Below are 23,858 nucleotides of genomic sequence, written 5' to 3' on the forward strand. Positions count from 1 at the left end.
GAGTATCCTTGGGAGTCAACAGCAGGAAAACTCACCATGAAATATAATCCACTTAAACAGCACATTTATACAGATATGATTACACATCACACAAGCATCTCTTTAAAACTTTAAGCGCAGCGTGTGATCAGCAGACGTTGACGAATTTAGCACGCCTAAGTGGCATTAATTTAACTTTCTGCTGAGCATTGTTGCTACATGTGCATTAAAATGACTAAGAAAATGCCCATATTTATTATTTTTATCTATTCAGCCAAGAAACAGGGGCCAGTGCTGCTTACTGTCTAATAATTGTGACCTAATTCTTAAAAACAGTAAGCCACAATCGAATAGTGCTTTTCCACCACTCCATTTGATGATCGGCTATAAAAATATATGGCTAGAAATTGCATAAAACCGCACTGCATTGAATGCATCAGTCGGAACAAAACAAAACGGCAATGAAGGAGACCGTCAATAGGACGGACGGACGTAAGGATGGACAAATTTTTGTCAATGGTCCAAGACCTAAGAGGTCCAGTTGTATACAGTAGTTCTAGCCAAAGAACGCAGACAGTCTAAGAATGCAGCATGTCTCTTTACATGGAGACTTTAACACTGACTCATTCCTGCCATGTTTAGCTTACCACTCTTTAGCCACAACAAATATGCGTCACCCCCTCCTAATAATTTATGAAAATCTTATCTTCTGATTTGTATTTTCTTTGAGCATGTTTAGGTTCCTTGAGAGATAACGTTGCGTGATGACAGCTTATTACGCGGCTTTCGTCAAGGTCCGACCCCATAGGCTCCACCTGTCTGACATGTTTTCAGTTGACAGGAATGTGAGATTATTCCTACAGGGTCACGATGTGAGGTGAGGAGTGACATGAACGGGGGCCATAGGTGTCAGCCAGGTGCAGCCACAAACAGAAACTGTCAACACAACCAAGAATATCTCTGAAAGCGATCCACCTTCATTCATCTTGGGGTTTGCCCCTAAAAATAAAGAATGTGCTGTTTGTCAATTCAAATTTCCCCCAAAAAAGAGCTGAGATATATCATAAAATCAATACACCTGACAATTGTTCTCGCTTCCTAATCTAGAGGTCAGGAAAACGTGATATCAAAGATGGCGCGGGCTTTGACGGACATCTTGACGGCGAGGCCTCGCGTGGAGGGGGAGGGGGGGGGTTCCGTATTCGTGTCAAGGTTCTGGCTCCGTTTCTGTCAGCTCACATCTATCCAGCATGCAAAGTAACTGCTCCTCACTGAGGCGCTCTGGCTTGCTCTGTGCACAGACACAAATATAGAAAGTACGTTGATATGGAGCGTTATGTGTTTGACTTTTACAAGCACTCCGACACATACGGTGAACCAACAGCAGTCAAATAATACATCGTTACATGCGTGTTCTTGCTTTTAACAAGAGTAGATATTATTTCAGCATCCTCCCAAAATGTGTTCAGACATTTTTTAGCAGGCAGATGCTCAGCTTTTGAATAATCACCACAAACTGTTCCTTGTTGTTGGATGACCCGGACTAACCACAGGTTTATTTATCATAATAATGTATGGCAGCAAAGTGGATGTTCCTTTTTCATAATCCAAGGAAAATACACTCCTTGTTAGTGCTTGGATTTATTTGAAGTGAAAAATTTGACTGCATAAGCAGACCTCTGGCTATGCACGTGAGTTTGCTTCAGGACCACCGCAAACCAAGCAATGCGGCCAAACGTGACTGAACTGGACAATCGGGAAAACATTTCAGTCAACACCTCATACCTGGTGATTGATTGTTGCATGCAACAAAAATAGTTTTTTTTTTCCAGGCAATTTGGCAACAGAGACTCTCCACACTTCGCTTTTCAACCACAGGGCCAAATGTACTAAATTAAAATTGTAGTTAAGTATTGCTGGATTATGAAACACGTAATGATTTGTTGGCTTTTTGTCACGTCAAGTGATTGTGTACACCTATGGTCGTTTTTCCCGATCCCTCGTGTTAGCCAATCAGGTCCTTCCAACCCTTTGCGTCTTGTCCAGGTGTTGTTCATTGTCTTGTCAGTTGGTTTGTATTTAGTCCACTGCTTTCATTTGTTTCTGTTTATTTGTTCTACAGTGTCACAATCAAGTTTTGTTTCCTGCCTAAATGGCACATACTGTTTTAGCACACTTGACAGTGGCTGGCTGGATCTCCATACCTGGAGAATTCAAATTTCTTGTGGAAGCCGACACCATTTTGATTAGACCAATTTTTGTTTGAATTTCAAATCTTAGCAAACTTAGAGACAGTTGAACACTCATGACTAGTTGCAGAACACTCCGCAGTTTGTTGGAGTTCTAATTATATTCTGAGGAGCTTTTCAAATTGTTGTAACTCATCTAGCGTGACACCCGTGCAGATGTTTTCACCGCGACCCCATCAAAGTAAAATATCACATTCCTCTGTCTCATCTATCCCAACAAGCTGCAGCTAATACTCCTCATCCATCATGTGCACGCTGTCCCTGAGCGGACCACCTTATGAAAGGTAGGAGGACTTTCACTTTTTGATAGACTTCTCCACCAGAGGATCCTACCCCTCGCTCTAAGTACTCCACAATGTAATGACAGTCTTTGGATCATTGAGGTTTGGCCTGTGTTAGTCATTTGTGACCCCCTCAATTACCCAGACACTGTATATCATTTTCTCCACATGCACTAGTCCACAGGCACCGGCAGACACATTCCAATCCCGATGACCCCCCACCGCCCTCGAGGCGCTGCCACGTTTTTGTCTTTGTCACGCAAGGTGCACTTGTGGACTTGACCTTCAAAACTCCAAACGTATATTTGCAAATGCATATAAAAATAAAATTGACGTTTTAAATCGACCTATTTAGAACTTAGGAGTGGCAACTTTGACATTAATCGGCACAGTGAGACATAAAGTGGTCAATTAGATATGTCGGTATTTTTGCGCTCTGTGAATAGAGCAATAAAAGTGTCCCACTGAATAGCCATGAAATTCTTTTAAACAACGCTGGTCGTCCTGACGATGGAGAAGAACTGAAAGTTCAGAGGGGTTGCATGCAACCAAAGAAAATGCTTGGATGGATGAGGTCGTGTTACTGCCTTGACATATGAGTTTATTTCTTTCTATGCTCGTAATTCATCTACAATAAAACGGGCGTCTGCGCCGTTGTGGGAGTAAACACATCTGACGAGATGAGCAGTATTTATATTTAACCTGTTTTTGAATAATTTGAATATATTTTTATTCAGTCCCATTTTTAGTAGATGACCCTAAATTTCCTACAAAGATATAAAAAGGACTCGAGACGTATTTTTGTTTCCAATGCTGTGACTGTAAAAGAACTTGACCTCTTCTTCCTTTCCCTACATATTACGAGGAAGGCCAAGGCTGTTTGTAATGTCTGTCTCTTGTCTACAGAGCCAGATAATTTTAGAAAAGTCTTTTCAACAGCTTTCAATCCAAGACTTTAAAGTCTGCGTATTCAATTCAGAGCAGACCACAGGAGAGAAAAGGCTGTGGCGGGAGTTGAAGTTTCCAAAGAAAACACAATCTCCATGTACATTCTTCCGGACAGAACTCGTCTTCCACTGAACTTATCGCTAAGACAGGAACAACTATGTTGAGTCTAAAAAAAGCTTCACAAGGAGACAGAAGATTAGAGAAGCAGAAGATAACATTTTAGTGGTCTCATAGTCCCAATTCTCCAAGCATCCCAGTAATGTTGCCTTTCAGCGTTTTCTCTACCACCTGCCATCCAGAACCAGAACTAGTTGTTTTGTGTCCAGCCCCTTAGACACAAACCATATGACCAGAGACTGTCTGTAAATTTGGCTCTCATGCATGAAGTCATTTGTCTTTCCACCTCCTCTGACGATGAGAAACTTTTGTTTTCTGTTGACAAAGAAATAGCTGGTGACCTTACGGGATGAAACTATCCAGTCACACTTTGGGCGGAGGTTAAGTTAAAGGCACGGTAGTTTCGGGGCGACTCCGCTAAAGAACCGCTCACTGTTTAGCTCCTGTACACACATAGAAGGGCGCAAGTTGGCTTTATACAAATTACGAGCAGCTCGGCTTTCATGGTCACTGACTCGAATCAAATAAGTGGACTTAATGGTCCGACACACCCCTGGGGCCACTTGCACTCGGCGCATAGGGCAATATTCGATCCATGTGCTCTGCTTTACACATGTGGAATTTCTTACAATGAAGGCCAACAATGCTTTCTTCATTAGCAAAAGCCATGAGATCATCCAAGATGGAAAGATGTCAATTGTCAAGATGAATGTGTAGAGAACCGTATTGTTTTGAAGAAATCTAGTTTTTGTCAAGAGGCCCAGACACCTTGTCCTCACTTCACCTCAGTAATATTGAGCAATATTTCACCGCACAATCCTTTCATGAAAACGGGCTTTTCACTAGAGCCACATAGTTGTGTTACTGGCTCAGCTTTCGTTCCAAACAGAGAATGATAGAATAGCTTACAACCACCACAATCCACTGGGCGACCCCCCGCCCCCCCCTCCTCCTCCTCCCGCTCAAGATCTTTGCTGTGTCAGCAAAATAACTATTGCACTTAGTACTCCCTAGGAATTGTGCTATTTGAATAAACAAAACTCCAAAAGCTCAACTACGAATTTTCATTCACCGAGCGGCCATGATGCAGGCATACTTTTCTACATCATGCATCCATTTCTAGGTCAGAGGTCAGCACAATATTATAAGTGAATCTCATTCGACCGTGCGGGTTTACCTAATATTGTGACTTGGTGACAGCCGTATTATTTATATTTGTACTGTCTGAATTATGAAAGCAAAGCAGCATGATTTTGGCTGACGACACAGAATCAGTGCAAACAATGACAGAATGATTGATGATGTTGGGCTAATTATGAGCAAGACCCTCTTTGGAAACGCTCCCGCCTTACAGTAAATGGTGGGATTGTTCTTTCGTTTTTCCAGTTGATGTAGGAGCACAGCCAAATGAAGTTTCAGGGAAACTAGCCTCGTAAGGTCAGTCCTTGGAAACTCCTTGGAAATCTCCTTTGTCTGGAACTGTTTGCTTTTTGGGAAGGGGGTAACTTTATTTTAAGCGGAATATGTTATCAGTGACAACAGTCAACAATCTCTTCGTCATAGAGTCGAGCGTTGGTGCATATTGTGAACGGGATTTAATCTAAGTCAATGTAGGTCAAACATTTTTTACATCCACATCAATCATAAAGCAATGACGATGAAAATAATTCATCAAATGTGGACTCCACAATCGTTTTCATCCCAATGCTTAGTTCACTTGTTTTTCATCACAGGGCAGCCGTGCCTTAAATTAATACTGTCATATAGCAAATTTCTGCTTAAAGAGTCAGTGTGGCGCCGTACAGATGTGTGTGTGTGTGTGTATATAATAAATAAATGAAACATGAAACTTGAACGGTCAAGATTATTTAAAACGGATGTTGGAGACTAATAAAACTCACAAGTGACTTTATTGCTGTTTTTTCATTATACTGGGGCTCATTGCAAAAGAATTGCTTTCAAATAACATCTATAAATTGTCCTATAAATTGTCTACAGCTTATTCCAGTAACGCCACAAAATCATCAGAACAATCAAAAGAGTAGTCGTGGATTTTAATATACTCAACTGCAAAATAATTTTTGGATAAGACTAGATGATTTTAAAGTTCGTGTTATAAAAGCTTGAAAAAGATCAAGGTTGAAGTATTACAGCACACCTATCAACCACTTTTTAAACACTGGTTGAAAATAGTCGGTTTGGTGGGCGTGGTTCTGTCTCATTTAAATGCTAAGGTACAACTTTTGTTACCATGACAACCGGGGACAGCACTTGGGTATCGTGACAAAGTGAGGGCAACTCCGTGAATTTTCCGACCCCCCCCTCGTTCTATTTTTCAGAAAGTCAACCGGCAACAAATCTAGTGACTTTTTATAGTGTTATTGAAAACATCTAAAGACTCAGATTCTCCCCTACCCAGGCAGGAGATGTTCAGCCCTCCGGGTCCAGACAACAGATGAATGGCACTTGCGCAAAGCCACCACTGCCTAATTTAACTTGAACCAATTTTTTCCATACGGCGTCCCCTTTGAGTGACTCAGATGAGTGTTTGGAATTGTTTGTCCTTTTATCCTTTAATAATACACCACATTTGGATAATCTGGTGATTGTTACCAACTTGTTTCCTCACTGTCAAATATGATTGATGCACCTGCTTGAACAGTCAAGCCAAAACAGACTAGCATGAGTAGTCTTCAGAGTAGCAAGTAACCAATCATGAGGCGTGTTTAGAGTGCGTCCTGACCAGTTCCAGAATATTTCCATGTTCTTTCTGTCACAGATATACATTCCAGGTACACTAAAGAAGGCTAACAGATATGGCGGCCATCTTGGTAGGGGCGTTATCATCTTAGCCTCGCCGTAGAATTATCTAATTGTGCTAGTCTTGGTAGGGGCGGTATCTTAGCGTCACCGTAGCATTATTATCTAATTACGCTCGTTAAACTATTTTTGTTAGACAAAATGTGAAAATGTTCCCAGGATAGTTATGTAATTATAGTGACATAGTACATCATACTTTCTGAGAAATTTGGACCCCACCAGAGCTATGCAGAGAACTTGCATAATACTTTTCAAACTTAACAAGCAAATTTGAGTTATGCCTACATTACGAAATCAACTTTATAGATTTGGGTGGAAAATCAGCCTGTCTCGTAAATTCACTAATAAATCTTCACAAACTGATGAGCCTTGATGCGCTAAACGAGACAAACAAATCGGTATTTCCGATCAATTGACACAGAGTTGAAATGCAAAAAATCTAAAGACAGCAGCCGTTAACAGACTGCTGGGTAAAAACTAAAAAAAAACCTCGATGAAGCCAGGGTCAGACTTTCCTTGCATGTCATGATGCCTTGTTTGAAGTCAAGCTGTGCCACATCAGTGTTTTTATGACCCCTTACAACTTTTATGCTCATATTAGTCATTCATGCAGCGAGCCAGGATTAATTATCATCAAACCATGTGTCTGATTATGCAATATTGTTTTGTTGTTTAGGCAACATTTTAAGGCTACTCAGGGATGGTTTGTAAAGGTCAAATGTCATAAATCAGGATTGGAAGAAAATGTGATTTGTTGCTGAATACCAACAAAGGAAAGTTTTTTTTTGTCCTTTGACTTTTTGTTTTAAAGCGTTCCAGTGGTGCTGTGTGTAACTACAGTGTTTGGAGAGAGGGAGTGCCACTTCTTTGGTAGTTGTAATTTAGCTGAAAGCTGGCTGAGCTCCAAGCGGTTCCTAAGGAACATGGTGAAGCTCGGACATCATGTCTCAATGGGTCCTCGTCTTTGGATGACTTCCACCGACTAAAGCAAACTTTAATGTAATGACTCCTAAGGAAGGAGCGAGCTTGTAGTGCCACAAATGCTGCACTGTTTATCATCATCTTCACAGGTTATGAACTTTGTGCTTGTTATAATTTGTCATGTATGTGCATGAGATAAACAAAGAAGGGTGTGCTAATGAGAAACACAGGTGGTGTGTTGATGAAGTGCATTTTTGCATTGTGAAAACATGGCTGCTGCCAACCCACCGTCATCTCCTGGTCCTGGCCCAGAAGGTCCAGCTGCCGTTGGATCTCCAGAAGCTGCTTCTCCTGCATCCTCCTTTCCTTGATGTCCTGCAGGACCTTCTCTCCCGGCTGAATGTCCCCATCTTGTCTCAGGCCGCTGTTCGAGACTCGTTCCTGATAGACAACAGACGTGCGAGTGATTGTCACGCAGAGTTGAGGAGCCTGCGGACGTATTTGGGCACTGGCCTAGAATCACACTCGGCTGATGGCTCCCACATTTGCGAGTCCATCCATGGACCAGTTCATCATCGTTAATTTGAGTTGAAAGATGCAAATTGCTTCAAGATTTGCGAGATGCGAGATGATGTGACTTGCTGCTGCTTAGCAAAGAATCACATCAGGTACAAAGAAGCATACCTTGGCTACAACCTCACATAAATCACAGATGTGCTCCTGGTTGACTAAGTGCAAAGCAAACTGCGGAAATGGCTAAGAAGGCACTTAGGGCCCAATTTTCGCAGTCTGGCGTCTCTTTTTTGTGCCAGGGCAAGTCGAGTTTACCATGTTTGGGAATTTGGCAGACCATGCTACTTTTTCAATTACAAGTTGTAGCGCAATTTTGACCGCTCAAAACGATCGACATGATGGTTGCTGAGGTTTTAGCAAACTTACAGCTGTGTGCAGTGAAAAGAATTCAAGATGTAAAACATTTCAATATTGGCTGAAAAAGAATTAGGACTGAAAGAATAAAGAATAATCTGATGTATACTGACAAGAAGAGAGCAGTCCTCACTGGAGGAGAATGTTAGCAAGAATTGGAACGAAAGCTTGTAGATTTATTCCATGTGGGACAAACACAATGAAGTGTCCACAAGATCTATCGTTCTACCACATTACAAATAGAATTCATTATTTGCAAATTTTTTATTGTCACTGTATAATATTACGTTCATAGGTATGGTTTAGAAACATGATATTTTTGACACATAACAATGCAAAAGTGTCAGTGTGACCTCTGGTCATTGCTGAACTGGTCATGGCTCAATTTGGAAATGAAGACTAGTCAGCAAATGACTTTTTTTGGACCGCTATAAATACAAAGGCTATAAAAGCAATGACCAGGTCATAAATGATAGGGTCAGGCAAAGAGGAAGTTGTCAACTGCAGGGTTGTCAGTCCAGTCCGATTTCTTGAATCATCTAATTTGTTTTTGTTTTTTAATCCGGCACACACATGAAATTAAAATGTATGGATTGTGCATAAAATGTCAACATTTCAATCGGTAGTTGCACATAGTTAAATAACCATTCATTAAAGATGACCAAATTGAGTCATTGTGAATGTTAACACTGGCTTAATTGCCTCTATTATATTTTGTTGAGAGTTAAATATATCTTGAGCAGACAATATGGGAAAGGTGGGAGGCACATCCTGTAAAAGTCAAATCGGAAACTATATGATGCTGAGCTCTCATCTCCTCATCTCTGTTGGTGGAACTAATGACAGCTTCTATCTAAGGCTCACTTAAAATGGTCTTTACCCAAGCGCTCTTGTTTATCAAGACTACAAAATCCAGCACTACGTGCAGGTCAGACCCCTGTCATGATAATATAGTGTTCCAAGCAGGGAGAAAAAAAAATCCAAATGTGTTTTTACCACCATTCTCACACCACTAAGAGCTTGTTTCTAAAATAAAAATGAGAAAACAAAGTCAGTTTATTTGTTTTAAAAGTGGAAGTCGTGAACTTTGGCTGCAACACCGAAAACCAAAATGACTCCATCATATGTGCCACATGGTATTATGATAATTATTTAGATATCAATGTATACTGCTACATTATATTTTAAATTTGGTTTGTATTCGTGTCGTGTATTATATTTTCTCAAGCAGTCACAATTGCCATCCAATTTTTTTTTAACGCCAGTTCCTCTCATTAAGAGCAGATGAATATTACCCGAAATATTTGACCAAATAGTAGCAGTAATATCAAAAAGTAACACAAAAAGAAAATGCACATTTGTATTTTATTACAGGGGTAATTGGAACACTACCCAAAAAAAGAAGAGGACAATATGACACGCAGATGCCGTCAAGCAGAACACAAGGGTCACAGGATGGTGCTTGCGTGCTTGGACATGATGAAGAACAATCTCCAGATTGTGACCTAGTTACATACTTGTGGGACTTTTTGGAAAAGGCATTAGGGCAGACCCTCTGAAAACACCAAAATGATGGAATATCTTTTGAAAGAATGTCTTTCATCCCAGCAGTCACGTTCCACTGAATTTTTAGGATGCACTGAGGCTGCTCTGGCAGAACATGGTGGTCCACAACTTACTGACACATGTTGTTTTCCTTACATTTGTCACCGGTTAGTACACTGACACCAGAATTTATTTCAAATGTCTCACTCTGTTTGCTAAATGTAGTAATGAGTCACTTAAAGTAAAAATAATTTCTTGACGTCTATATCAGTCAATGGCAGTGAATGAGTTAAGCAGCTTCTTGACATACTTCTTCGATATTCCCACCCGCAATACTATCTGGGTCATGAGACTTTTGGGAAGTATGAAAAACACGTCAAACGCAATTATATCTTTCAATAAAATTGTGTCAAACTGTTGAAGAAACATCAGACGAAAGATTTGGGGTTTGGGTTGCTGAGCCCCCTTAAATTGATTTAAATTGGCCTATTGGAAGAATCAAATTTTACAGGCTCCAAGTAGTTCAGCTGCAAAATGGATGTCAGTAAAAAAAAATAGACGGGCTCAATCACGCTGGATGTGACACCTCTTGAGAATATGTAGTCACGTTACCACGAAGCTCATTTTACTTGACCACAGCATGAGGGAACAAAGTTGGCTTGCCAAACATTATGAAGCACGAGCGAATAAACACGGTCAGTGTGCTACTTGAATGTGTTTCAGAAGATTAAGCAAGTATATTCCACACTCGTGACCGATTTTAGCGATGCAACATGTTCCGCACGGGAGTTGTTACTGTGACAACATGATCAACAGATACAGAGGCAAAATGACATTTAAAAAAAAAACAAGACCATTTAATGGCGATGATGTATTATGCCAAAGATGTTCTTTTGTTTCTTTTTTTATGAAAACAAGACTTCTGACAAGACCAACGCCCCAAATTGTGGTCAGTGTGGTGTCACAGTCAAAATTCAATTTTTAATTCAGCTTAGCTCATGGCAGAGGAGTGAAGCAACCCTAGCTAACTCCACTCGGAATTGAAATCCAGTCTTTGAGCAGCTTTGATCTCAACGAAGCAAACACGTGAACCACTATCCCGTCCAAATTTATTGATTTATATCGTAAAAAAAAACCACGTATAGAGTCTAAATCCTGGGTAAGACACAAATACACGTGCAGTCAGCAGTTCTTGAATGCACCATTTCCATTTGACCTATTTTTATATGGCGTCAATCATTCGCTGTATTTGAAAGTGACACTGTGGGCCTCTTCTGTGGTACACACTGGCCAAAAACAACTGTTGCATTGAAAGCAAGAGTGAAGGAGATGCTTGGGACCACCCACCATTTAGGTCAGGTGTGTTATTTGGGTATTTGAGAGCGTTCCTGCGAGGTGACAATGTTTACATACAAAATAAATGTTGAGACTTGCGAACATGTTTGTGATTTTGGACGATACTGTATGACCGGAATATTTGTCTCTAGCATATTTGGGACAGGGGCAGTGCCCCACCTGTTGGCAGTGTTTCTCTTTCTGACTTTATTTTTTAGTTACAATACACCTCTATGTAAATAATTTAGTTTTGTAATCTGTTTTTTTTTTACATACTTCTTTGTGTGTATGAGCTTTCAGCTGCTGTTTTTCATTAAAAGATATTTTTCATTGGTCTCTGGGGCAGCTTTGTGATCTTTTTCAGCAGCGTGGTGATTTGGGCGGTCATCCTTTCGACGCCTGCCTACGTCTGCCTTTCTACGTGGCGTTCGCATGCTCTCCCCAAGCCTGCATGGCTTTTCTCCAGGTGCTCTCGCTGGTTTCCTTTCATGACTAAAAACTATTAAGATTCATTTCCAGGCTTGATCAGCCAAGGTGCTAACAATTAGGTTAGCTTTGAGGACAAAACTCAGCATTAAGACTGGAAAACTGTTAACAGTTAGCGTAACTTTGATGTCTTGAACTCCAAGGTTTGGAAAAGCTCACGGTTAGAACACCTAAGTTGAAATTTGGCAGGATTAAATGATCTCTTATCTTTCAACAAATGGCTTCTCAAGCGACTCAACCAGAAAACAAAACAAGAGCGATCTTGCTGATTTACTTTGCCGTGCTTACGAGACAACCACAAATGATTTGTGTTATTTGTGAGATTCATAGCACTGCTTTTGGAAAGAGGAATTGGAAATCTAAAAAAATAAATAAAAACACCACACAGTGAAAGAAAGCAGGTTAATGTAGTTTTCCTGTATAAAATCTACATTTAACATTGTTTGTAACCCATAAATACAATTCCACACTATCTTCGTTATGTTATAATTTTAATGTACGAGCTTAGTCTCAAAATATTAGGACCACAAATTCTCTAGAGTGGCGCATGTTGATTTTGGCTAAGCGCTGCAATTTTCTGTTCCAGTTTGGCTGAGTCACCCGACCATGGCTGGTGTTTTTCAGAACAGTATGCTCCTATCTATGCGCCGTGATTTTTATTTTATTTTTTTCTGGTTGCCTGCAGATGGTGCAGTCAAGACTCCGCATATGCCACGTGGACTGAAGCCACTCGCCAAAGTTCGTCCACATGCTTTGGCTTGCCACACGCACACCCTGTGAGAGCTGTTCGGAAGCGACGGTTGAGACGTTTGACTGCGTTCTTTTTTCTCTTTGCAGGTTTGGACTGTAACTGCCAAGTTGTGAGGTGCTGGGCCGCAGCTGTGTGCTATATAATGTGAATATATTTGCAAGAATGAAATCTCCTCAATGCTGTATAGTGTCTTGGGAAACGTTTGACTTTTCTCCCGCAATAATTTAAAACGCATCCATCCAAAAACATATTGGCACAAAGATGATCGTATCAAGATTTTTTTTTTCCTTGTAGATGATTGCTCAAAGCTCAGCATTCCTAAAGGAACAATTCATGTATGGGTCATCTGGACTTTTTTTTTTTTTCTTCACAAGTAAGGGTGGTCCCGAGAAATCTCTTTGGAAAAGATTAAAACCTTGTGATGCATCCTACATCCACAAATGTGATACTGCACTAATACCACATTGGCTGTTTTCAGTATTTGCTAAACAATGCAAAAGGATCTTGAGAGCTATGATCCTTGACTTAGTTTTAATTTGAACTTTTCAGGTGGACAAACTCTCAGTGGTGATCCCCTCAAGGCCCCTATTGTTGTTGGATTGCAAGAAATCTTCACTGAGCTGCTAAATACCTTTGCAGAATTTTTTGAGGATTTATGTCTGCAGTGGATGTAGATGATTGCACATGAAGGAGTTGTTGGTTTTCCACCAAGACTGTGTTCAGATAATATCCTGCCAGTAACAGGAAATGGACGTCTGGTTATGTCGAAGCCAGCAATGAAATCTACGATAACCTAAAAACAGTATCAGTGGGCAAAAATTGTATTTCGATTGGGAATAGACCTTATGAACTTATGTTTACATTTCAAGATTTCATTTGAGCATATCAATGAAAATCAATTGGTGACAATTGTGAGCCTACGAGCTAATTTAATCAATATCGATAAGTTTCCCAACAAATTCACGAGAAAGTCACGAGAACATTTGAACAGATCTTCAGGACAGCTAATGTTGGATATCAAACGCATCTGGAGAGAATCTATGTCCAAGTGTCTTCCAATGGACTTCCACTCACACGTGCTGTGAACAGTCCAGAACAATATGGCCCACATTTTAGTCACAAATAGTTTGGCACGTATCACAAAGGAATAAAATGTGGGCCAGTGAGCAACTGGATGCAGGTTTCAATTCTTGATTTGATGAGAGAAATATAAAACCACTAAATGTAATTTAAATGAGACAATTACAAAGACTGGAGAGTTTTACAAAAAGATACAATCATATTTTTTTTAATGTAAAATAAAAAAGTTGAAATGAAGCTCTAACTAACACAAAGTTTTGGTTGCGGTATTATTTAATGACATGAGAAGCCCAAAATAGTTGACCACGTTACGTTGGCCGAAAGTACCGGTCATGACGAAAACGTGTTTCAAATTGGCTGCGGTTAAAAACATAAGTGCTCATGACCGACCACATGATGTGACCTCATTGCCTTTCATCGGATGTTGAACTTCAAAAGAGTGGACACCATAAACATGTTATTACTATGATGAATTCCGGGCTAACACAAAAGTAATGAAAACAAAAAATACTAATCAAAATGTTTGGCAGAAAATGCTAATTTTGATGATAATTTCAATGCTAGTGTACATATGACTTTGTAGCCTTTCCACGTGTCTTAATATTTGCCAGTGAAAGAGAAAACCTCGTTCCCTTTCTGGAGCTGGTCCTCCTCGTCAACCTCAAGCAACCCTGTAATTATATTCTGATTTGACAAAATGCCGTGCCAACGTCTTGACTGATACAAGACCTAACAAGCTGGGGCCTCACCCAGGCAAAACAATGTTTTATGCTTTGCCAGACACGCTACGACTACAATGGCGACTAAACGCAACCAATTACCTCTGCCAAATGCGAAAAGCTTAAGGCGAGACATTTATTGACGTAGAATATGAATATCATTGTTGATGCATTCAAAAGATGAAAGAATGTCAAATTAAGCACACTTGTAAAGATTATATCGCATTTAAGGCTCCACCTGAAATTTCACCTCAAACTATCCTAAATTTATTGTGATGTACGAGTTCGTATTTAGTGTGTCATTGTGGAGCTTATTAAAAAAATACCTGCAACGGCCTTGTCGGCGCTAATACGGAGCAGATGACAGATAGAGAATTTGACTTTCCCGAAATCTTTGAATCATGCGAGATTAAAGGCAAGGAGAGAAAAGTAGGTCATTCAAAGTAACACAAGCAGCTGGCCATTAATAACACATTTTTTAAAAAAGTAGCCAAAAGTTTTATCATAGCTCGAGACTCGAACAATTGTTGATTTGTCTTCTCTTAAAACACTCATGACAATTTCAATCATGATCTTAGTTTGCTGGATGGAGGAGAGAACTTATTTCGCTGAATCAGCGAGTTGGCTTTTTTACCTTGACACTGAAACTATTTGATATTAGTGGAATACTTCTTGTCATGTTTACTGAACTCATCTATATGATCGCATGCAGAGTGTTTGGCATGATCAACCACATCGTGAACAATTTATTCATCATTTCCACCTCGAAGGATTTTACACTGACAAAATTAGGCCAGAAATGTAAACGATTACTTTCTTGGATAAGGAAATAGATTCCAGCACTTGACATCAATTATTATAATCTTTCCTGTATGCTATGCTAACTCTTCTGGTTTTGTTTTTGTTGAGGATGAGTTTGCCACGTTGTGAAAATACAGTGAGAAAATTCCCATAGTAAGATCACGTTTGGAATCACGACTAAACGTAGCATTAGCTTACTTCTTTTATACTTCCCGCAGACCGCACAGTACTGGCAAATGAAAATCCAGCGCTGTCCTACTTATTGTCTTTCCTGGGATTTACGTTTTCAAAATGTATTACAATTGGTCATAATGAGATTATTTTGGAAGGTCAGGACTAATTTGGTTGAGGCCTGTTAAATAGTAAAACATGCAGAAAAGAAGTTATGACAGGCCATGACATTCTACGATCCACTTATATTCCTATTACGGACTACTTATCGTCTTTCCTGTGCCTTGCTTTTGTAAAATGTACAACAGATGCTCACGATAGAATTATTTCTGATAATCAAGATTGACTGGTTTGAGGCTCGCTTGCACTCAAGACATGGTGGAATAGTCGCAACAGTGCCATACTGTCAACGGAGGCAAAATGACTCCCTCAAATATCCAAGTCAAGTGTCCTGATCTCACCCTAAAAGAAAAATGTTTTGAAGACAGAAACTGAAGGTAGATGGAGTGAAAATCAAAACATCTCTAGGGAGGAAACTTGGATTTTGCTCATTTCCATGTGCTACTAACATTAGGCAAAGCATTTTCCTCCAGGTACTCAAAATAGTGATTACATTTAGAATTACGTCATTTTGTTCGCTGACTTTTGAGGCCCCCTGAAATTGGCTGGAGTTCCAAAAAAGTGACGGAGACACTTGTTTGTAAAAAATCAACCATCGCTAATCATAACGAAGTAATGCTAAGCCTGCTGAAAAATGTTCAGTGGAAAATGTGTATCGTTTGAGTGGCAAGAAATAGTTCTGTTGAAAACAAACCTCATCTGAGAGCGTATCGCAGATTTGCATTGAGGGTGGCGTCACGGCAGGGTTGAAATAACAAAGTTTGGAGTCAATGGTAAGCAGCCGCTCCATGTCGGACACCTCTGGGGCGTAACCCTGGCTCGCCGACACCGGCACGGCCCACATGTCCTCCTCCTAGAAGACATGCATCGGTTGAATTTGTCATCGGCCATCAAGATGGGCCTCCTTTATTTTGTGGCAACCTAAATAGGAGCGTCTCAATATTGCATATCCGTAACTTGGTAACAAGGATGAGATAGTGGCTCACGCCTTTCCTTAGCTTTGCCAACGGGACGGTCTAAAGCAGAAGCTACTGCCCCCCTAGAGATGGAAAGGGGTGGAAGAGTGGTGAGGTCACTGGCGTTGAGTGATGAGACAAGATCTGGATTGCGATTGAATAATGCAACTGTAGTTTCTGATCAGTGAGGAGAGTTTGATCCGCAAATGTCGAATTTTCCAGGACTGGTAATTGCTGAGTCACCACCTCCTTTTTTTTATTTGGCATCTGTAAAGCTGATATTTATTGTATGTTAGCGTTTACAGAGAAAGTTCTTGAAAATATTTGAATACATTTTTTTGGCATCATCGCTATTGGAATCTATCTCCCCTTCTTCTACCCCTCTCCTTGACCTTGCCGTATCTCGCACGGTTCCAAAGATTAGAGACTGTTAAATGTATTGCCTTTAACCTAGCAGATATAAATAATATTGTGATAACATCAAAACAGTGTACATAAAAAGCAAACAGAGCAGGAATGTAAAGTTGATGCGTCCCCATTGGATTCGACGCAGAACTGGAACTCAGTCATGATGACGATTCCCTGCCAAAGTCCCGGTCACATAAATAATCGTCTTGCCTTGTCACGATCGTTCGCAATAGCAAGCTTTGCAAAAACAGGAAGTCTTCCTCTAGCCAGTGAAATATAGAAATCGGAGTCAATGTACTCCCATGAATTTGCGAGCACAATCGCTGGGGGTGTTTGTTCAAAATGTTAAACATCATAAATAAAGCATCAGGGCTTTAGGAAATTTCTGGCAGGCTACCGCAATGCCGTTGGGCTGAAAGGAAACGTATGTGAACGATAATTCTTCCTGAAAGTTAAACAGTTATTTGGAAAAAACAGAAAAATGAGGCAAAAGATGCTGTATGGTCTGATCTGACTTTTAAATATAAAAAAAAAAAACAATTGTCATAAAAAGGAACCATACCACGTAGCCTCTCATGAACTACATCTGGATCATCATATGTGCATCTTCAGGTCGTGAGGAAGATCTGCCCAAAGTGCCTTCTCAGTGGCCAAGCAGACATCAAAACATGCGTAGCCGTTACCATTAGTCCATGTGCTTAGCTGTAAAACGCAGACGTGATCGTGACCACGATAAAGGCCCCCGTTCAACTATTTGATCGTGGAAACAACTTTTGCTTCCCATAAAATATAAAAATATCGTGCAGAATGTCGATAGCAGACACAGCGAAATGGAATCGCCACCTGCTAAAATACAACTCCAAAGATCTCAGAAAGGACTGTGAGAAGTATGAAAGAAGTTGCAAAAGTCACATGTTGCCTGTTCTGTGCTCCCATGGCAGCTTACCTTGTTGTCTGAGCCTCTGGCACTCTTTTCTTCCTCTTCGTCAATGTCTCGCAGGAGCTCGGTCAGACGTTCTTCCTCTGCCTGTGTCAACAGCAGTTGGCCTCCTTTGCCCCTGACAAGCTAGTGCAGCACACAACACGACTGTGTATTTGCAAATAGACAAAAAAGTAATATTGCAAAAAAATTATAATAAATTCCATTCTTTCACCAGATGTTATCTAAAATCAAAAACATGATTGCCCAAGTTTGCAGGGCAAAAGTATACTTCAGATATTTTGACTGGATATGTTAATTAAAACCAACAGAGTCTGCTTGTCAGACAAATGACAATGATCTGATTAAAGTTATGACCTTGGCCTTCTTTTGCAAATTTTGATGGACAGATGCGAAAGTTGGACAGATAGGCACTGGTGGAGCTAGAGGGGGGCCTGCAGGGGCACTCCCCCACCCTAAAATATAGTGTAGTCAGGTGGAAGGCCAAGGTTTGGTTATTTTCAGATTTTTCAGGGAATCTTTTTTCACATTTTCCCTTCACCATCGTAGAGAACTTAAGATAAAATGCTATCAGTGTTTGTTCCAAAAAGTCAAAATGTTTTTTTCTCCTCAGCCTTGTCAGTCAAGGCAGGCTGAGAAAAAGAAAAAAAACCAATGAGACTTGGTGCAAGTCAAGATTCCTAGAACTGCCCTTGGCCTCACGTGAACTTGGTAATACCTCAATATTTCTCTTGACAAAGTTCTTCTGTCTCTTTTTGCCCTTGTCGGCATCACCGTGGCTCCCGTCGTCCGAGTCCTCGCACACAGATTCAGATCCTTCGCTGAAGTCGTCTGCTCTCTCTTCACCTGTCGGACGAAAATGTACTTTAGCTGCTACTATTATGTTCCTACTGAGCATTGGCAAAAAGAAATTATTATTATTACTATTATTATTATAATTATTAAATAAATGATCTTTATGGTTTATGGTTGACCTCTTCAACTAATATGTCCCAAGTGACTGCAATGCTCAGTTGGCGCAATAGTGGAAAAATTCAATTTAATAAGCTTATACTGCCATCTAGCGTACATTTGTCTCTTTACATTACAGCTTCCAGCATCAAACGGCATAGATAATAATACACTTTATTTAATATGCATTGCTTTACTCTGTAACATAATTATAGTCTTCTATCAAGAGCAACACCACTCACCTATCTGTGTTTGAAACAGTGACTCAATTTCTTTCTCTGGAGAGCCTACAAGAAACAAAAGACATTTGCAATGTGACATTTACCATGATTGAAACCTCCTATTGCTTACCAATCGGTGCCTCCAAAGCCCAAAATAGCCTCGCATTCATGGCCTCATGGCTGTTTTCGGATTGGCCTTCAGGTAAGATGTCCTTTGAAAAATACACACTTATGATATTTGTCTATTATAATTGGAATAACATCATGTTTTTTTCCCCCTCCCTATTTACCTTTAGCTCTTGCCAGAGTTTAGCTTGGCATTGCCTTCTTTGACGCTTGGCCTCTTTTTCTCTGCACATGCATACAGACAGAAGTTCATCAAGCCTCTTCATCTCCTCAATTGCTCTCTGCAGCTTTGGATCTTGCTTTTCTTCATCGGTTGCATTAATATCATATTGACCTAAAAGGGATGTGTGTATATATGGTATTATAATCCACCTCAAATGTATAATGTCATTCAAAAAGAGTTACAAGCAGTTCAATTCATAAATATTTTTGTGCATGCCACTCACTTCTCCGTGTGGTCTCAGAAGATTCTCTTGATGCTGGTCTTGAAATGCTTTCTGAACCATCTTGTACGCCAATTTCCATTTCCATGATGAATTTATTGGATTGTTGAGCAAGAATGATTTTTTCCCCCCTCTATCATCAATTTATTATAACTATTACCAGTGTAATTTAGAAATAGTGAGCGCAATTAATCTTGAGGTTTTGCAATTCATTTAGCGAACCAACTTCGTCTTCTCCCACGGATGCCACCACGATTGTTGTCTCATTTATCCGACCACAAAGGCTTTCTATTCTTTCCTATTTCACGTTCGTGACGTTAAAACGACGCATTTTGTTACGTATGTAGCAAAAATAAAAATATAAAAAACATAAAACATATCCATCATTACCTTTTGAAGTGACACAAATTCATTTGCGAATACCTCTCCTACTCGCTCAAGTGTGTTTTTCTTTTTCAAAAAGATAACAGAGAGAATTTAAAAGAATACAGGCAAATGTTTTGAAGCGGTCGCTTGGTAACTACGGACGCCAAATCACCCGGATGTTGTAACTAAGGAACAATGCCCGTGCAGAGCTGTAGCAAATGACAGGCTCGCCATTAGGTAGATGGCCTCGTACTGTTTATTTAATAGCTATTTGGATTATCATTATTATTAAATGTCGCTGTTGTGGAGGGTGAAGTGTCGCAGGCTGTGTTGAGTCAAAGGTGGGTGTCAACTAGCGATTTGATCGTCTGTGCATTACGTAAACGCGTTTTGCTCATTATGACGTATTTATTAGGTAATCGCACGCTTGGGATCGATCTATAGTTATCACTATGGTTTAACAATTATATTAGAACTCGGTTTTATGTAGTGTTACAAATCCGTTTTGTGCTTGTTGGCGTCGAAGCATTAACAACAATTGTATATTATGCTGCGTAGGCGAAATGCTGTTTTTGTTTATAATAACGACTGCATTGGGGAAAAAAAATCACATTAATTTTTTTAGACGTATTGCATGGAGCTTAAAATGCTAAGACCTGTCAGTCCTTGTCATCATCATAGCGTCTTTTCACTGGCATCTGTCCAACCTCTGCAGCTTGCTTGAGCAGTCAATCATACTGTTGAGTTGGCTGCAGGAGAAGATGTGCAATGCAAAGACAGAGGCAACGTCATATAGCCGTCGGACCCAAGCTTGTTTTGTCTTGCTGGCACTGGCGATGAGAACCACAGGGCAAAGTTCAGGTAAGCAGATTTTGCATGCATTTACAATATTATCCGCACATTCTATTATTATTATTATTATTATAATATTCCAGGTTGTGTCAGACCTGTCATGGTGGAGCATGGCTCGACTAATGTGCCGAAAACCAACATGGGTTTTTTTCCCGTGGGGACGGTTCTGGAGTACCATTGTGACTCTGGTTACCTGATAGATGGTCCGAGCGTCCTGACTTGCACCGCACTGGGTCACTGGTCATCGGAACCACCACAGTGCATACACAGTGATGGTAACGTACTAATCGTCACTCTTAAAATAATCGAATTATTTCTTCAGAGTTTTCATTTTCCCATGTTTTAACAGTATGCCAGCCTCTACACTTGCCAAAAAATGGAGGCTACACCTGCCACCCCTCTCCATGTCACAAACTTTCTCACGGTACTGTGATTGAATTCTACTGTGATGAAGGCTACATCCTGAAGGGAGACTATAAATATCTTACCTGTCAATATGGAAAATGGGACAGCCCGTTTCAGATTAGCTGCGTCAAAGAGCAAGGTATTTGACATTGGTTATTTTTCATTGTCTTATTAAAATTGCTAAGCTCATTTGCGTGTCAATGCGTGAGGAAAACTTCTCCAGAACAATTGTCAAAAACTTCAAGCGACCAGATTGTTCTTCTTAAACTCCCTGTGTAAATTACCGTAAACCAGGCTGAAAATATTTGTTGCGGTAATACAAGTGAAAACAGCAGTGTCCCAGCCTGAAAATATTTGTAAGTCTAATTCAAATACAAACAATATTTTCCCAGAATTTGTTGGTATTTCGCTCTTCCTCCCAGGATGCGTGAAGCCGTACATGGTTGAAAACAGCTGGGTCAACCGCACGGGAACCAACAGGGGCTTGTTCCCTGTGGGTACCGTTCTGCATTACAGCTGTGACCCCGGTTACCTGCCAGACGGCCCTGACATTCTCACCTGCAACTCTGCGGGACGCTGGTCCTCAAAACCTCCAAACTGCACTCGGAGTGGCGGTACGGACCACTACTTTACGCAAACCTAAAAGTGATGTTGCTAAGTATCTTGACTGTCACTGAAGGATGTTTGAGACCTTTCATGGAGCAGCACCTTTCTTCTAATCTGACCGACACCAACATGGCCACCTTCCCCGTGGGCGCTGTGCTGCAATACCACTGTGACTCGGGTTACTGGCCGGATGGACCCACTATCATCAGCTGTTCTGCTTTGGGACATTGGTCCTCGGAACCTCCTCGCTGTATACGTACTAATGGTAAAGATACAGCAGCATTGTTTGTTCTTTAACTCATTCAGTGCCATTGACGGTTATAGACGTCAAACATATTAACTGGATTGGCAGTGAATGAGTTAATAATGGGGTTTTTTCTGGGGGGTTTTTGTAGTATGCCGGCCTCCGTATCAGCCGGAGAACGGAGGCTACACCTGCCACCCCACCCCGTGCAGAAGACTCTCCCACGGAACTGTGATCGAGTATTACTGCGACGAAGGCTACATTATGAGGGGAGATTATAAATACCTCACTTGTCAATACGGCACGTGGGACGGCCTCGTGCAGATCCGCTGCGTCATGAAACAAGGTAAATTGCTTTAATTCAGCATCAGACACATTGTAGAGGATGAGAATGGCGCTCTCTAGTGGACAAAAATAATACTTACAAGAAAGTATCTGTAAAAACAATTCCTGTGGTGAAATTAATTTGAACCTGCGATTGAATTTCCCAGACCACGACACAACCTTACCGTTGGGGATGCCGACTTGGTCGATCGTGTCAACTACAGCCGGCTCAGTGGCCCTCATCCTGCTCCTGATGGTTCTCTTTGTGCTTCTGCAGCCAAAATTGAAGTCCTTTCATCGGTAAGGCAAAAACCAAAAATATAAATGACAAATACATCTTCTTTTTACCAATTGTGTCTTCTATCTTATCTCCGCCCAGACGGGAGGAGGGTGTGACAGGCCATCCCGTGTCCATCATGGTGGAGGGAATCCAGGTGACTCTGCCCTCGTACGAGGAGGCAGTCAGAAATCACGCTGCTTCGTCCTCGACCCCCAGCAACGAGTCTCGCGTGCAAATCGTGTTGTCCGAGGAGCAACTGCAGGACACGGCACCCGAGGCCGGCCCCTCTTCCCTCGATCGGTCGCAAATGGCCGTGGTGCACCCTTCGCCGCCTTCATCGTCCTCCTCATCCTCCAGCTGGATTCTGGAGCACGCTGGCGCCGCGGCGCCGCCGCCCGACGACCAGTGCGGCCTCCCTCTACTCGATTCGGAGGTGGATTGTTCCGATGGTGAGGCCATTTAATTCCATTACACATTATTTTTTGTCCTTTTAGTCAAAGGTACGGGTTCAGAACTCTGGGGGGGGGGGGGAATCGACAACTTGATTTATAATGCTGTGCTTGCACTTTTTGCAGATATGCCTTTGCTGAAGGAGGCCTGAACACACAATGGATGTCAACTCACTTGAAAGTGGCGCCGAGCCGATCCGTGAGTCATGCTGACCGTCCCAAAGGAGAACTTCTGTACATGTCCATACTACTTAATGTCCTTCTGATCCTTTTACCTTTCTGTTGTCTCCACTGTTGCTTGAAGCACGCGACGCCGCAACACAGAAAATCACGTTAAATCGTAAATCACCTATTTGTTGACATACATCACATGACCTCACTTTTACCGTCTTTCACTTTGTTCCCAATGGCCTTATCTTCCTCACTTCTATGCACATATCTCATCATGTACAATAAGGTCTTTCCAAAATGAGCTTTGTGACACTGCATTTGTGAAAATGTCACACCCTTAATTTATTACTGCTTAAAGATTTTACATTATAGTGCTGTTGATCAGCCATAGCTTTTTAGACACATCTTGGAACTATTTAAATAATATCAGTAGTTTTCACTTTCACTGCCTAAGTTGACCTGTAAAAGGTTTAGAAGATGCACACTGAAAAAAATGACTAGTAAATATGGTGCAATATCAATATTGCCTGTTCATTGAACTTTCATGATATTTTTATCTATGTAAAGTTTAAAGTAACTTTATTATGTAGCATTTTATCACAAGTGTGTTTGTTGATTAAATACGATTTCATTTGTGCCAAATGCGCTCATCTCAGTTCATATCAAAAGAAGCGGTAATTTTATTTTTATTTTTTTTTTTATTGAATAAATGTATACAAATGTATACAGTACAAGCCCGAGCAAGCTAATAAAAATATAAAAATTCTGCCTTTGCAAGCGTGTAAAACTAGGGAGTTTGGAATACTGTTCCAACATCACAATGTGGAGAAAAATAAAGTGAGGTAAATATTTTCCATATTCAATGG

The 23,858-nt window shown here is 40.7% G+C and overlaps 2 protein-coding genes across 2 annotated transcripts; one reads left to right on the top strand and one right to left on the bottom strand.

The window, feature by feature from the left end:
• Window positions 1-42: 42 nt before the first annotated feature.
• Window positions 43-19,702, bottom strand: fsip1 (fibrous sheath interacting protein 1). The gene is made up of 9 exons (XM_085931565.1): window positions 19,299-19,702; window positions 19,017-19,186; window positions 18,857-18,938; window positions 18,748-18,792; window positions 18,273-18,400; window positions 17,561-17,680; window positions 15,945-16,103; window positions 7,604-7,756; window positions 43-1,270 (listed from the first exon to the last, which is right to left on the bottom strand). The coding sequence occupies exons 1-9, from the start codon at window positions 19,381-19,383 to the stop codon at window positions 1,187-1,189; spliced, it is 1,026 nt and encodes a 341-aa protein (XP_085787691.1). The 5' UTR covers window positions 19,384-19,702; the 3' UTR covers window positions 43-1,186.
• LOC147045235 (sushi domain-containing protein 4-like) lies at window positions 2,012-23,801 on the top strand. Its single transcript, XM_085931564.1, is given in 12 exon segments — window positions 2,012-2,512; window positions 12,294-12,346; window positions 12,446-12,503; window positions 20,377-20,522; window positions 20,597-20,788; window positions 20,863-21,057; window positions 21,341-21,556; window positions 21,559-21,789; window positions 21,920-22,114; window positions 22,260-22,392; window positions 22,472-22,821; window positions 22,948-23,801. Coding segments are annotated over 12 exon segments (1,833 nt in total). The 5' UTR covers window positions 2,012-2,474; the 3' UTR covers window positions 22,974-23,801.
• The last annotated feature ends 57 nt before the right edge of the window (window positions 23,802-23,858 follow it).

This window comes from Syngnathus leptorhynchus, chromosome 15 (genome assembly GCF_054491065.1).
Source record: "Syngnathus leptorhynchus isolate UIUO chromosome 15, UIUO_Slep, whole genome shotgun sequence".
Lineage (NCBI taxonomy): Eukaryota > Metazoa > Chordata > Actinopteri > Syngnathiformes > Syngnathidae > Syngnathus > Syngnathus leptorhynchus.